This window comes from Prionailurus viverrinus, chromosome A2 (genome assembly GCF_022837055.1).
Source record: "Prionailurus viverrinus isolate Anna chromosome A2, UM_Priviv_1.0, whole genome shotgun sequence".
In the NCBI taxonomy this organism is placed as follows: Eukaryota; Metazoa; Chordata; class Mammalia; order Carnivora; family Felidae; genus Prionailurus; species Prionailurus viverrinus.
The window spans coordinates 131,144,514-131,161,120 of NC_062562.1; the positions used below are offsets into that span (position 1 = coordinate 131,144,514).

Below are 16,607 nucleotides of genomic sequence, written 5' to 3' on the forward strand. Positions count from 1 at the left end.
ATATCATTAAGAAGGGAAGCCAAAATAGCCACTGCCCATCTTGGTTTACCATTTATCATTTCCCATTTAAAAAATAATCTATCATGAATTGTTAGGCATAACAAATTATAGATGTATAGACAGTTCTGCCTTAAAGAATTTTACCTATCTTTCAATGTATTTTTTAATTCATTCTAAAAAAATGTGAAGATGGAGAAGTAAAGGAACTGAAGTGTTGACTTTGTCAACATTTTCTTCATATAAAGTCTATTTTAAAAAATGTCTTAAAAACGTATGTTCTAAGTTCCCTTTGTCACACATAAGGACCATACAGGAAAGACGAATAAAAATTTATAGTAACAACACAGAACTACCTCCTCTTAAGCACTAGGATTTCCAGTAGGTTGACAAGCAGGATAAAAGCCCTAGCTTGTTGACAAATATAATGAAAACTCTTTGAATATTATTCATAATGAAAACTACAATGGCCCAAGATAAATTTAGGGTATAGGGGAGGTGGAATAAATTTACTTTCCTATTGTTAAGAGCAAGAAAATACATTAGATAATTTCCTCAAGTACAAGGTAAAAGATTTCAGCTCAGGCAGGATAGTCATCCAGATTGATACTTACCTTATAATCAAAGTTTTCATTTAAGAAATTCTTACGAAGTGCATCAGACAGGTATAGAACTGTTGTAATAATAACACTAGTGATAAAAAAAAAAGAACATTTTAAGGTCAAAACTTTGCATTAGTGAAAATCATTTATTAGATAAGAAAGAAGCAATTAAGATAAAAGAAACCCTATAGAAAGCGTGTGGAACAATATTATTTGAATACCATGCACCTTTTTTTAAATTTAATTTTTTTTAATGTTTATTTATTTTTTAGAGAGTGACAGCGAATGGCAGAGGGGCAGAAAGATAGGGAGTCACAGAATGTGAAGCAGGTTTCAGGCTCCGAGCTGTCAGCACAGAGCCCAATGCAGAGCTTGAACTCAGGAACCGAGAGATCATGACCTGAGTCAAAGTCGGACCCTTAACCGGCAGAACCACCCAGAGGCCCCTTAATTTTTTAAAAAGTAATCTCTACGTCCAACATGGAACTTGAAATTATGACCTCGAGATCAAGAGTCCCCTGGTCTACTGACTGAGCCAGCCAGTTGCCCCCAATGTGGGACAATATTAGATAATTCATATTTGAAACAGAGAAAAGGGACACCAGGTAAAAAAAGAAAAAAAAATCAATCACTTAAGTTCTTTGTAAAATGATACAAAGATCTATGAATTCATACAACTCAGGCAGAAATACATTAATCTCCTGATGTTTTATGGTATTATTAATTTCTGAAGAAAGCAAAATGATTACTTCAAATATAATATTCCATGTTTGATGAACATGGGAGAAAGCCACACTTTAAAAAAAATGCAGAAAAAGAAATGGAGCCTAAAGAAGAAATAGATAAAATGAAAGAATATATTGAATATTTATTATAGGTCTTCTCTCTGTTTCCCCTGTTCCAGGTATTAGGGGGCATGCAAGAGCTCCTGAAGGCAGACTCCCTCTCTCTTGGTGACAGAATGCCACTAAAGAAACAATTACAGACTGTGAAATTGTCTATAACCCAGCACTACACTGTATGAAACTGCCAGGGGCTATTAGAACAATTCAGAGAATGGGGCATCTCAGGGCTAGAGAAAGTAGGGGAGGCCTGACAAGGAGTCACATGCAGCCACGTGTAGCTTGCTGGGGAGAGTAAAAGGGAAGGGTTTGGTGAGCATTCTTGGTTAACTCTAGACTTATGCAATTTGTTCAAAACCTGCTCCTTTTTACAGCTATAGTAGTTGACATCCAAAACTGAATACATATCCAGTTGATTTCATATTACATACAGAATTATGCTGAAACGAGATAGGCCACTCCCCAAAATACCATACACAAATGGTATATATACATGGTTGACATTCGGAAACCTCCTTGGCCTTTGCTGAGATGCATGCCTGATGGGAGTTTGTGATGTGATCGGACTCCAGTTCTCACCACAGGATTTGGAATCGAAGAGTAGAGCTGTATGACCCCAAATAAAATGAAACAACACCCCATCAACTTGATTATCCTATTGGTGAAACATAGATTAGAAGGATATTTACTAACCAGAAGAGTATTTGCAGTCTTTGAGGGACATAAAGGCTCATTACTGTTATGTTCTGGAAAACTCACTATTAGAGCCTTCTCCTGGGATAGGAGAGTATTAATGAGACTAAGGGGTTGGATGACTGAACGTGAAGCTCAGGGTAAAGAAAGGGAAAGAGCAGAAAACCACCATGCCTTGGGTACCTGCTCTACCATGAGCAAGCACTGTGGTACATGCATGTTCATTTTACATATGTCAATTACATCTTTCAACGAACCTTACTAGGAAAGTTAAGTATAAGCAAAGCCTATGAAATTGCAAAGTCCTATGGTGTCTTCAACCCCCAAAACAGCAGGGTATCATCAGTGAATTTCCTATCAAAGACAGAAATCACCTGAAAATAGCATAAAGTGGCAATTTTCAGTAGCCACTAGCAAAAGTAATGATGACAACTGAAGAAATCATTAAAATGTCCAAAGAAAGTAGTCTATCCAAAACTTATTTTATGAAACTAAAGCTTAATTATCAGAAAACGGAATGCTATTGAAGGGCTTTGGAAAATACTGAGACCTGAAAAAATAAAATGGGATCAAAATTTTAAACTGCAAAATAAAAACTAAAAAAGGTTAATTACACTTCCAGAGAATGCAACATTACTGATTTCATTAAATGTTCAATTTCACATTTCAGTAACTTCTATTGTATTAAAAAAAAGTATAGGTTACTTTTAAAATCTTCACAAGAATTCCCAACTGTACAGAAATGCTGCGAAATCACAACCAATTGGAGTTAAATAATTTACTCGTAGGCTAGTAGTTTAAAAAGCAAAATGTAAAAATTGTTTTTTTCTTCAGTAAAATGTGGTTTGTGGATCTATTTAATATATTTGATATGCTGAGAGTAAGATCTCCAAAAGTAAGACTCCTCTGGGCTAGAAAGACCTAAAATGAGTCTACTTCAAATGCCTTTCATTTATGCTTATAACATTCAGCCCAAGACACAGAGGCAGCTCTGAGAGCTTTTTATGGTAACTCAGCACTGAGTCAGTATCCTGGCACACAGGTCCCCAAGTCAGCTGAAGGCATTTATGCATTATTGCTCCTTCATTACAGTTGATACCTGTGGTGTTTAGGGATCTTTCTTTACTTGTTCCAATTTATCCAAAATCATGTGGCTCCTTTGGTTTTATTCTTTTACTCATGACTCAGTTTCTGAATATTAAGGACATTTCAAATCTCAGCACTCCAATTCAATAGCCAAGAAAGGTTTGCAGTCTGTTACTACAAATGGTCAAATTACTGATATCTGCCACAGAAACGCAGCCACAAGGATCATTTCTGACAGCTGTAATCTGTGGGCACAGCACAATAAAATTTACACATAAAAGAGGAAACAGTGCACAGGAAGTCAAAGTTATGGCTTCAAGATTTTCAGTTGCCACCTGATTCTAGCATTTCGAAAGTATTTTTTAAGTAACGCTCTCTCCTTGCTATAGAAATCCCATTTCTCAGAATTTGTCAGTTTGAAAACTACTCCAAGATGATAATGTGCTCAAGCAAAAGCCCACCTCCACAAATGATACCTGGACTGGGAGAAGCCCCTTTGTGGATAAACTAGGTATCAACAACACTAATGTTTACACACTGAAAACCTCAGGAAATCTATTCGTGGAGGTAACCTCCCTACAATCTGGTGTGTTAATGGGGGCAGAAGGGATCAACACAAAGACACTTGGGGCAGATGAAAATCCTGGAAGGCCATCAAGGGACTGATCCAAGCTAGTGATTCTCAAACTTCAGAGCGCATGATAATCACCTCAAGTATTCATAAGACTTCAGGGCCTTACCACCACCCATGGCCTGGTGAGTTCAAGGTGGGGCCCAGCCAGATGATTCTCATGCACCTGATTACCCTGTTTCATTTTGGAGACTGTGTTGCAGAGAGAAGACAAGACAGAAGGGTTGGACTTGGAGAGCAATGATGTTTAGGGAATTTGGCCTTGTTAACCACTGTTTCACCAAGGGTCTAGTCCACAATAAGTTCTTTTTTTTTTTTTTTTTTCAACGTTTATTTATTTTTGGGACAGAGAGAGACAGAGCATGAACGGGGGAGGGGCAGAGAGAGAGGGAGACACAGAATCGGAAACAGGCTCCAGGCTCTGAGCCATCAGCCCAGAGCCTGACGTGGGGCTCGAACTCCCGGACCGCGAGATCGTGACCTGGCTGAAGTCGGACGCTTAACCGACTGCGCCACCCAGGCGCCCCAAACAATAAGTTCTATTGTAGCCTCACAACTATATTTAAACCTATGCTTTGTTATCCTTGGTTGCTGTAGTAGGTAATTCTAAAATGAGAAGCTTGTAAAACATCTTACACCCCTTTGAAAGATATTTTAAAGAACAGAAGCAAAGACACTCCAAGTGGAGGGCACAACATAAGCCAAAACAAGGAAGCAGGAAGCCAAGTGCTTTTGCTTTTAGTCAAGGAAGCATGCAGTGTGGGTGAGGAAGAATGGAACAAGGATTGAAAGAGAGGGATTTTAACAACTCCCTTGACCTTCTCCACTGAGCAGTAGTGGCAGAAAGTCACTCACATGTCAGCAGCCTCAGTTTTGGCCTGTTAGGCTCAGGTCTTAAGGAAACCTTTCCTTTCATGTATTCATTCTTCCTGCCAGCTCCTCCCAACTCACCAGGATAGGGACCAAGTGGGAAGTTCTTGTGTAAATATTTGCCATAACTATTTGAGTGTGGCACATTCATCTTACTAATAGATAGTTTTGGCAAAAATCAGTATCTTCTCTCTCCCCTGGACAGGAAAATTGTTTAAGGATTATAACTCTAAAAGAAAAACACCACCAGTACGAACAAAAAGCAGTGGTAGTGATGTTGGCGGGTGCTTAACAGATCAGCTGCCCTACCATCCAACTTTTTCATCATCACTATCACATACCCTGTCTTCCCTCCTGTTACTATGCCAATGCTCCTAGCTAAGGTCAGGATTTCTTTGTGTGCATGAGATCAGAGCTTCTTTTGTTGAGAAAGTCTTACCACAAAAAGCACGGCCTACATGGCTGGTGTCATTTCCAGTGCAAGCTGACTGTGGAGAGGGAACAGGCAGTTCTCGATATCCCCACTTGCCTACCCAAGTTGTTCCTTCACTTATTCCTGTTTTCTTTAGTATCATCAGTATTTCTGTCTTTGCTGGGCCAGACCTATCTATAAGCCAAAATACTATATAATTCCATGTTTTAAAAAGGGTCCTAGTCTCCTAATTCCTTCCAGATATAGTCCCATTTCTCTGCTCCCTTTCACAGCAAAACTTCTAGAGAGCGGCTTATATTTACTGTTTTCACTTTCTCAATTCCTACCTGTTCTTGAATTCACTCTGATATAAGGCTTTCTCTATCGGTCCACTGCAACAGCACATGTCAAGGTCATCAATCTCTACACCGCACTGCCAAATCCCGGGTCAACTGCCAGTCTTCATCATCTTCAACCTCCCAGCAGCTCTTGGTATTCCTTCCTTCATGAAATACTTACTTCACAGGACACTGTAGTCTGCTGGTTCTCATTTTAAATCACAGGCTGCTCCTTTTCAGTCTCTTTTACTGGATGCTTCTCCATACCCTGACCTTTAATAGCAGTATCCTCTACAGCTCTGTTCTAAGTATTCTTCCCCCTTTCAGTCTACACTCCTTTCTGGGTGCTCTCATTCAGTTCCATGGCTTCAAATACCATCCATATGCTGGTGACCCTCAAATGCACATCATCAGCTCTAACCCCTTCCCTCAGTTCCATATAAGCATGGGTAGCTTCCTCTTCTATGTTTCCACTTGGATATCTAAGAGCATCTCAAACTTGTTTAACGTAAGATTCTTCACCTCCCCCCCACCAAAGCTGTTCCTCTCAGTATTTCCCACCAAAGTGAATGGCACCACCATTCATCCTTTTGTTCAAGCCAAAATTCTAAAGGCCATCTTCCATTTTTTCTCTTCTACCCACATCCAGTCACCTGTAAGTTATGTTATCTCTATCTTCAAAATTGTTCTTCTTACTACCTTCACTGCTATCCACCTGTTCAAGCCATCAGCATCTCTTACCTGCACTGCTGTATTAAGCTACTAACTGGTTCTTCTAGGTTTCTTTCATGTTTCTCTACTCCCTAATATTTGGGCTCTGTCTTCATCTTCCCACCTCATCTTTATTGGTTCCTTCTCTCCTCATGTTTCAGCCATAGTAACAGTCCTTTGGTGCATTTAAATGTACCACATTCATCCTGACCACAGGGCCTTTGTATATGCTATTCCTGCTGGTAAGAACATTCTTCCTTTGCTGTCTACCTGTTAACTCCTGCTTTAGCTTTCAGCTCAAGTTTGACTTCCTAATGAAAGAGCTCTCCAATCCCAGTACAGAGCAAAGTTCCTTTCATAAACATCTTCAAATAACTGTGCTCTATTTTTATGGAATTTATTTTATACTGTAGGCAACAAAAAAGATTTGCTAAATGGATGGGTCAGGAAATGAATGACCTCTCCTAAGAATCTTTGATTCCATAAATCACCTATTCACTACATAGATCTCATATGAAAGCTAAATTAGCTAATAGTAATAGTCAACTAAATAATTCAGGGTTTGATGAGAAAAAGCACAAAAGAAAATGTACCCTAGGTTTGAAGCCACCATGTACACAAAATAAATAAATTAAGAACCTGAAATTTCAACTCGTAGGCCAGAAGGTTTTACTTTCCTCAGCAGCAAGTCTGTTATAAGATTTATCTCTTTGAAAATGTATAAAACTGTGACTTTATTTTTGTACTGTATTTTGCAATGTGTATGGGAAGGGGGTGGAAAGAAGCTTGTCTCAAAGTGTCCTGTATTTTTGGTACTTAATTTTCATCTCCCTTATGTTCCTTCTTTCTCAAATTGAGCAGTTGTTCTCATCAGAAACATCTACCAAGAACTTAACAGTGGGCACAATACAGCTTTGCACACAAGCTAGAGAGTCACATGTCTTATCCTTGTGAAATTTAGCCTGGATGCAGTTACTGTGTTACCTAATATTAGACATTCAGGTGGAAATAAACCACACAAGACCGTACTAATCACCAAGAGTCTGGTCATAGCTTTTGGTAGGACTTCACATAAAGCAGGGAAGCTATGTGGTTTGGGACAATATAGTTTGTAGATGAAAATTAAAGGCATTTAACTTACTTGAACACACAGGAAGAAAGGATTGGCACATAAAAGAATGCATATTTTGAGTTCGAGGGTAGGGCAGTGTGACTTCTCAGCTAGTTACTATCAATTTGGCATGTATGAAGCACATAGTGGGTAGTAAAAGTGGGAGTTTGGGTCAAAATGCCTCTTTGAGGAGCCCTGATCAAACCATCTAAGGAAGGTAGCACCATGGAAGAAAGGTGGTCAACCTGAGAGATGTAGACCTAGCTCCTCCAACTTGCTTCTACACAGTTAGCAAAGCGATAATGTTTTCTTTCCAGTGTACGTTCTTCAACATATTTTAAATATCCTTAACATCTTTCAGAAATTTAGTTTTCTACCAATATTACATGACTAATACCTGTATGGATAAAGCAGGAAGAGTTGAAGGCTTATTTCTGGAACATATTGCACTCATAAGGCAAGGAAAATCTCATATGGCTTCATAATTTGAACAGGAAATGGCTAGGGTAGTTGAATGGGGAGAAGAGAGGGAAGCAGAATGGCAAAGAGCAGTGTCTGTTTCAACTATGCAGGAGTTCTACCAGACCCTGGAGCCCTCTCTACAAATTAGATCAGACTTGCCATCACCAGTGGAAAAACAGTGCTCACTTCTTATCAGCACTGACTTGGGTGGCAAGGGCATGATGTCATCGCATTTAGCAAAGGCTGATGGCCTTTTCCTTGGATTTGCTTTTGGAGTATCTTCTGTTTAAATGTATTACACAGAGCTCATCTCAAAGTAACTGTGCTCCTGTTTGATTAGCACCAGATAAAAATACTGAACATTGTGTGTTTACTCAAAAGCAGAATCTATACTTCTAAGTCTGTTACCCATTTGTGTGACCATGAAGTCTTCATAAACGGAGCGTAGATTTTTAGGTGAAGTAGAGAGAGACAGTGTTTACTTTAAAAAAGTCACATTGTGGTCACGATTTTCAGGAAGCTCAAGCAGAGCCTGTGTACATAAGGAACAAAATGTCAAATTTATCTTTGGTTTGAATTTCTGCCATTAAATATTCTAATTCAAGGCAAAATATCCCTGTGCACACAGGGCAGACATGATGACCAAATGATGATGCTGCATGATGATGATGTCAGCAGCCTGGACCTCTTCCCAGATAGCTCCCTGGACTACTTCATAGCCCTCTGCATGTACCCAGCATGTAGATCTTTGGTAATAAGGCCAGATACATGACAAATAGTTCCCATTTAAATCTGTGGCTTCCGGACATCCAGACAAAAAGATATGTGATTCTACTCACAGATATCAAACTAAATATGCTAAATTCTAAAGAGAGCTATTTCAGGAATCTCAATTAGTCTTCAAAATGGAAAAGCTTCTTCTGTACTTATGTAAAATATAATATGCCATATTATACTATTTGTTACTTCACAAGTTTTTAACACATCATTTTAACACCTCCACATCTATAAATGTAGACTGCAGCAGAAGCCATATTAGGCACATCTTATCAAAATCAAACCCTATATTACTGTGGCTCTTACCACCATCATACCTGGCATCTGGGGAAGACATATGGTATCTCTGGCCTATGGCTAGACACCTGAAGAATTCAACTGTTATCCTGAATGTGAAGGTGTTCGGGGCTGGACAAGAGGAGGAAGGAGAAGCAGGCAAACGTAGACTTGAAAGAAAGAATGTTCAAGAAACAGGGTAAATGACAAGTGTGGAAGTAAAGATCAGCCAGTTTCCTGAAGAACTTCACCTTTATTCTGTATCCTGAGATGACAGAGACAGGAAGCATGACAGCAGATAAAGCCATGACACTGTATTCTCTGGGACAGCTCCTGCCATTCTGGCTGCCCTCTAATCTCTTTTCCTGGCTCCTACTCCTTCTAGTACTGATGCAAATGTTTGATTTTTTCCCCCTGGATGTGCCTAATACAAGCCAATTTTATCAACTTCCAGAGATTCATCTTTATGTCTCCCCAAATTCATCTTTATGTCTCCCCAAATGTCTTCTCTAGTTCTGAATTTTGCTGAGAGCATTATTTTCAGTAGTCTACCAGCCTTCTCAGTTGGCTGTATAAAAGAAACTTCAATCTTCATGTATCCAACTCAGGGGTCATATCTTATTCCCAGTGCTGAGTACATGGTAGACACTTAATGCATTCCGCTGAGTTAAAATGAATGAAGAAAGATTAGAAATGATTCAAGTGGCCAGCAACAGGGCTCGTTAAATAAACAATGGTACATCTACTCAATAGAACATGATACAACTATCAAAGAAAAAAGAAACATAAACAAATGAGGGGCTTTCTAAGTATTAATGTGGAAAGACTGCCAGGATTTTTTAGGGGAAAAAGCAACGTGCTGTATTATGCACCTGCCAGGCAGAAAAGAACACTGGAAGGTCATGCAAGAAACAAATAAAAGTGGTTATTACAGGCTGGGGGTAAGGAATAAATATGGAAGGTGGGAGTGAGATTTTTCAGTGTATATTCTTGTTATATTACTTGATTTTTGAACTATGTTCATTTATCACGTATTTAAAATGAATAGTAATACTTTTTAAAAAGTGAGACAAGTTAATTCAGAGACAAAGGACAAGAATCCCTGGATTTGAAGCTTTCAAATTTGAGATCAGACTAAAAAAAAAAAAATCATTTTGTGCCTCCTCTCCAATGAGCTGCAATTGTCATCAATTTAAATGTCTTACTTGTTAGCCACCAAGCGCATAACAGTCCAGTCCTTTGGAAACATCTCTGGGCGTATCAATATTCGGAACACAGTAAATATCTGCAGCAGAAAATCCTTGGATAGGAAGGAAACAGACCATTTTACCGAGTTATTGTAATTGTCAACACACACACACGCACACGCACACACACAGCACTGTTGTTACCATTTCCAAAGAAACTACAGAGAAGGGAGCCATGTTTTCATAGTTCACCAGGAGAAAGAATCATCACCCTTCCCATTCTCAACACCCAAGTGGTTTGCTACTCTTCCCAAATGTTCTCTTTTCTTTCTCATAAATGGTGGGAATGTCTTTTCATTCCTCTTCACAAGCTCTAAGCATTTAGGTTTTATAAATAAAGGGGAAGACTGGCTTAGCAGGCAAATATGTTCTCTTCTTTTATTATAGTCTTAAACATCAGAACTTCTCATATCGAGAGAACTATCAACAATCCTTCCTTTTAAGTGTCAAAATTTAGAAAGTTATATTCATTAAAAAGAATTTTCAGCAAACACCCATGTTTCTTAGAGGGCATTCTGAAGATATAGTATTAATAGTATGCATGTAGGTTTACAGAATCTGAGCATGCTATGCGGAATACACTCAAATAAGGATGTGTGCTAGGCCGAGCCCAGTGGTGAGTGCTTAGTAGCTATGAGTGTCAAAGAATTCTTCACAGAGATGTCATGCCAGAAGGCAGTGGTATTTACTAAGATGTTATCCTTAAACCCATCACCTGGAAACACTCTTGACAGGAGGCTATTTCCAGACACAGAAATACCTCTTCTTAAAACATTACAAGTAATAGGATCCCAAATGTTGCAGCATTTTATACTTAAAGGCAACTCTAGGAGATAACACACTACATGTAATGAGTGACATAAAGCGTGCCCAATCAGAAAGAAATTGGCTCAATCTAGCTCTTATTTAGACTTATTAACTAGAAAACAAAGATTTCTTGGTAACCTTAAGCAATGCTAGGAAGTTACATCTCGCTGCCAATCTGATTGAAGTCAACAGTATGTTGATGCTTAAAACAAACAAACAAAAAAACAAACACAGGAGTTTTATATATGAAACCCAACAACACACTATGTTAAACGTGTAAGCTGCTTGAATATAAGATTACAGTTGTCATTGATATGATGAGGAGATAGCTAGAATCTGAAAATATAAGGAACATCTGGTGGCTGTGTGTATGTGTGTGTGGTTTTTTAACATACTCTAACAGCTTTGATCAAGCCCATAAATATTTTGACAAGGATTTATTTTAGCTTCTTTGGCATCAACACACATAGACTGATATGTAGTATGTACCATGTGGAAATGCGCCCGGTAGGTCACTTTTCTTTAACTGGCCAGATTTTTCTTATGTAGGAAGAGTTTCCCAAATGCATTCCATGGCAGGTCAGATCATTTGGGGAAACACTTCACATTCTAGCCCTCTCTTGAGAAAGGTCATTAGCATACTAAAACTGTGAGAAGCCCTTTTTGATGCATTTCTAAAACTTATTCCAAAAAGTTTTTCAATTTATTCTTTTGGGTGTCCCAGACATGAATATATTATAATCCCTCCAAAAACGGATGTTTGCATTTATCTTTCAAAGAATTTGATCCTACTTCAGTTTCCTATCTTGTTGCACTTGCTTAGATAGAAAAAAAATCATGAAGGTGGGAAGTCACATCTCACAGTCCACAATTACTTAGGAATGTTGAAATAATTTCTATAACATTGAAATTTCATCTTTTCTCCTCAAAACTTTTAGACAATTGGAAAATGGAGGTAGCACCCTTCGTGCTTGGGTGTCTGTAGGGGGGAAGGTAGGAGAGAGGGATTTCGGTTGCACAGAGAAAAAAGTGACTGAAAAAGTGGCTACAGGAGGCAGGGTATCTACCTCCTGGGCTGGCAACTTTGGTTGTTCTTCTTTCGCAGTGCTGGGGACGAAGGGAAAGTTATTCCAGGTATAGGAGCTGGGGACAGACAACCTGTTTCTGTGCCATCTCATTTTCTTGTTCCCAGTTATCTCACAAAGTAAAAAGTGTGGCAGCATGTGCATTGTGCCAATGCTCATGTATTGACAGAAATCTTTACTTGCCCTGAGAGAACTTTTTGGCATCTCAAATAGCTCTCTCTGGTATCCACGCAAGCTTCACCTACCTTCATAGAGCCAAACACATTCATTGTGGAAATCTTACAATCAAAATAGAAGAACATTCCATTAACAATCAGAAAATCTAGATTTTAATCCTGGATCTGCAACAAACTAACTCGATGACGTTGGCAATTTATTTGATCTGCCTGGAAGTGAGTTCTCATCCTTGGAAAATGTGGGACCTTTAAGGTCCCTTGTGGTTAGGGGTGATTTAAAAAAGTTAATATGATCACTTATCTATTCATATAATAGACAAAAATGTTTCCTTATTTCTAAATTGTAGGCCAATGTTTCATCAGATGGTAACATGAATACCTTCCACTGTAGCACTTACATGTAATTTAGTTCAGTAAGTATTTATTGTCAACTGCCATGTAACAGGTATCATTTCAAACTCAGTCCCAGTTAACTAAAGCACTAACATCTGAACGCTAGATTCTTTGACACCACCCTCCTGCCTGCCCTCCCCAAATACAGCGGTATTTCCCTAAATACTTTTCGGCTCTGATCATTTCACAGAATAAGTACTTTTGCATAGATATGTGAAGTTATTTTGCACACATGACAATAACTAACAGATCTTTCCCATAATTTAAAAAAAGAACATTGGTACAATAATATTCCTGTTTGGATAGCAAGAAATAAGGGTTTCATATGCCACTGTTTGAAAATTGGTAGCCTGGGAGCAGTTTCTTTTTGTTTACTTCAAATAGCACAACATGGTAACTTAACTGCATTGCCTGTTTTATTCAAATCAAGGTTCAAAATAAAAAAAAAAAGAAACAGGGAGGTGGTACGTTACAGAAGCACGTTTTCTGCAGTGCAAGAGGTTTAAGAAAGGAAGTTCGTATGAAAACCAAAATGATAAAAAGTTCCATTCTCAAAAGACAAGAAAGCAAGAGCAATTTTTTGTGATTTTCAAAATTATCACTAACATTTATTCATCCATAAATATTGGGTGCTTTCTAAAGCACCAGGCACTGTGTTAGATGCTGGGTTACACCTAGTGGGGTAAGATACATTCTGTTATTGATTCATGCAAGAGTAGTTCTGGAGGGCCTGCGATTTGTCATACCACAATCAGCTGAATGTGACACCCGCCTTCATGGAGCTTACGGTTTGGTGGGCAGGATGAATGTGTATCTAAAAACCACAGACAACATGTGTGCACTACCAACGAGGGAAGTGTGAGGACCAAGTAGTCCAGGTAGAGGGAAGAGCACCAAGCTTGAAAGCCAAGAGACAACACGGCTGTCTGGATTATAGTGGGGAGTGGCAAGAAATGGGGGTGAAAGATAAGAAGGGAAAAATCAAAAGCTGACAGACAGATGATAGATAGGGACCAATCAAAGATAAATACACAGAAGAAAGATAAATAAAAGGTAAATAAATATCATTCTTTCTTCATGGTAAGGAACGTGGAAATTTACCCTGAGGGCGATGAGAAGGCCGTTAGGGGTCTCATGCAGATGTGGGAGAAGATTAAATGTATTTTACATTCATTTTCTGACTGTGTCATACAAAAAGTTGTTTTGTGTTTACACATAAGACTGTGGTATGTGAACAGCACAGGATAGAAATTAAGTTTACGAAACAGAATTAGTGAGAGACAGGAGACAGAACTCTGAGATCATGAAACGTGAATTAAGAACTCAAGAAAATAAAGCATCACCAGGTAGATAGACCAGCACACAGTCTCCTTGTGTCAAAATCAATGAACAGGGACAGAGCCTTCTAGGAACACATTTCCTTTACTTACGATTTAAAGTAGAGTCGAATATTATTTTAAAAATTTGCCACAAATTTCAAATGTGTAACACCCTTGATATGGAGTTTGAATTCAAATAAAGGGTGTTAATAATCATTATCATAGTGAAATTCATACCCTTAAAGTTGAATAAGCACATTATGTAAAAATAACTCCCAAGTGGTCTTCAGTCTTCAAGAGCTATAGAATTATTTTTCTATAATAAAGACTATAAGCTGAAATAATCATATGGAAAAAGATGGTTTGTGAGGTGTGCAGACATTTACTGAGAGAGTTGTTTCAACGAACAAAGATATAATATTCCAGGCTCTGTGCTTAGGACACAAAGACATGGTCCCTATTATCACAGAGCACAGTCATCAAGGAGTCAAGGAGACAACAATTACAAAGCAATGTTGGATGTTATCACGAAGAGGGGGTGGTGGGCACTGTATTCTGTGAATGCTTCATAAAGAAAGAGATTCCTAGGCTGGATTTTACAGAATGAGTCAAAATCAGGGAAGGGATTAATAGGGGTACAAAATAAGTAATGCAAATGAGTAGTGGTGGAATAGGCATTTCAGGTAGATTAAAAAAAGAAAAGAAAAGAAAAGAAAAGAAAAGAAAAGAAAAGAAAAGAAAAGAAACAGAAAAGGATTCGGAGGAATTAAACCCAAGTAATTTTAAGTGGCTAGAGTGAGATGTGTTTGGAAGAGAGTAGAGGGTAGAGGATACTGAGAATGGAAGGTAGACTGAAGACAGGGATGATGTTGGCAAAGACTGGGTCTTGTCCCATAGGGAATGTGAAGTCCTCAGGGCTTTAAAGTTGGACTGTGATGTGATCAGATATAATTCTGGAAAGCTAGTGGGCCAGTATATGAGAGACAATGAAAGGTTTTAATAGTGCTGTACTTAACTTCCAGAACATGTATAATATCACATTTAAGCAGGATCCCCACAGTTCTATTTGAAAAGTCATAATCAACAAAGAACAGGAAACTCACTGCTCTCTATGTACCAGAAATACCATGGATATGGACAAAACTTTAGCCCTCAGTAGAAGGTGGGTGTATAATAAAATGTTACTGACTACAGAAGGAGGAAAAAAAAAAACAAACCTAATCACTTCCTAGTCTTGCTTTTGTTCATTTCTAAAATAATGCCATTCTACAGAAGGAAAGAACTAAATAATGCAGAGTACCAGTCCTTGGGTCCTTGGTTCTACACAGTTCTCTTGACATTGTTACTTACACCACTCACACATAGCACCCAAGGACCAAGGAGAAGAAATGGGATACTGTTCAAAATGTCAGAAGCTACCCCAAAAATCACCCTGGAGACGTCCTGATTCTTCAAGCAAGAATGGAGTAAAAACATCAATAGTCTTAGTAAATACAAGAACTACATACTTTCAAATTTGTTTTCATTTAGAGAACCACTTTGAAATGCTAGGCCAAATCTTTCTTTGAATTGATAAGAGTAAAGAAAAAAAAGCAGTGATGCTAGGAATAAAGAACAACAAAAATGTTAACCTGAATGTTTCAACATCTAATCTGTCAGTATTAATGAAGATTTAAAGTGCACATATCGCAGTTCTACTTCAGGAATTCATTCTGCAGCAATAAGGCCACAAGCACAGAGAGATGTGTTATCATGATGTTCACCACTATACCCTTTCCATTGGCAAAAATCAGAAACATCCCGAATACCCAACAAAAGGGGAATGATTACATTATTTAGCATCCATACAATGAGATTCAGAAGAATAAAATACGTAACAAGCTCTATAATGTTCAGGACATATTACTATGTGGAAAAGTGCAACTACTATGAATGCTATATTCCATTAAAAATACGTGTGTATATACCATAAAAAATAATCTATGAGGATACAACCTTATGTGTTAACAGTAGCTCCCTCTGGGCATCAGAAAACATGTATGTGGAAGGGAGGCAGACATATACTTTGATCACTTTTAACTAGTAGGTTAAATGGGATTCTTCCCGTCTAATCCCAATAGCAGTTATAATTTTCCATTGACTATCACTTTACTAAGCTCTACCCTCCCTTATGTATTATACATTCCATTTCTAATCTAAAGGTAGATACAAAACCCTCAAATAACTCTTTCCATTAACTTGGCCTTTCATCTCCATGACTGGAATTGCCTTATTACTTTTAAAGAGTGGACAAATGAAATTTAATGCAATTTGATAGCGAAGATTTTGGTTTCTAACAAATGTCATTAGAGTTTAGGGAAAAGGTGAGTTGAGCTGCGTGAACAAGAGCTCAGATGTTAATGGAATTCCAGGCCCTCTCAGTTACTTCTTTGGGGGGGGGGGCGGGGGGAGGAGTTGGGGGGTTGGTTGGCTGGGAGTAAAATGAGGCACTGTAGGAAAAGTCTTTAGCGCTGCATCTGGCCCATAGCAGTGAGGGTGGTGGTGAGGAGGTAATATCAGCCATCATCACTGTTGTTTATATACATCCCACTCAATTATAACTTAATGATTTAGATGCTGTTAAAAACATGAAAGCATTAAGACTAGCAAAGACTGTTTTGCTCGTCTTGATATCCCTAATGTCTAGCCACTGTGCTCAATATGTGTTTGTTGAATCAAGTAACTGTCATTTGTAATAAAATAGTAATAGTGCCAACCTCAGGGGGTTCTTCT

The 16,607-nt window shown here is 38.4% G+C and overlaps 1 protein-coding gene across 2 annotated transcripts in view; it reads right to left on the minus strand.

Moving 5' to 3' along the window:
• The window catches only part of DOCK4 (dedicator of cytokinesis 4), a 432,507-nt gene that overhangs the window by 71,477 nt on the left and 344,423 nt on the right, over positions 1-16,607 (minus strand). For both annotated transcript variants that reach the window (XM_047849499.1, XM_047849498.1), the window contains exons 27-28: positions 10,014-10,108; positions 612-687 (exon numbers count right to left, since the gene is read on the minus strand). In XM_047849499.1, the coding sequence (XP_047705455.1) occupies positions 612-687; positions 10,014-10,108 (171 nt within the window). The remainder of the gene's footprint in view (positions 1-611; positions 688-10,013; positions 10,109-16,607) is intronic.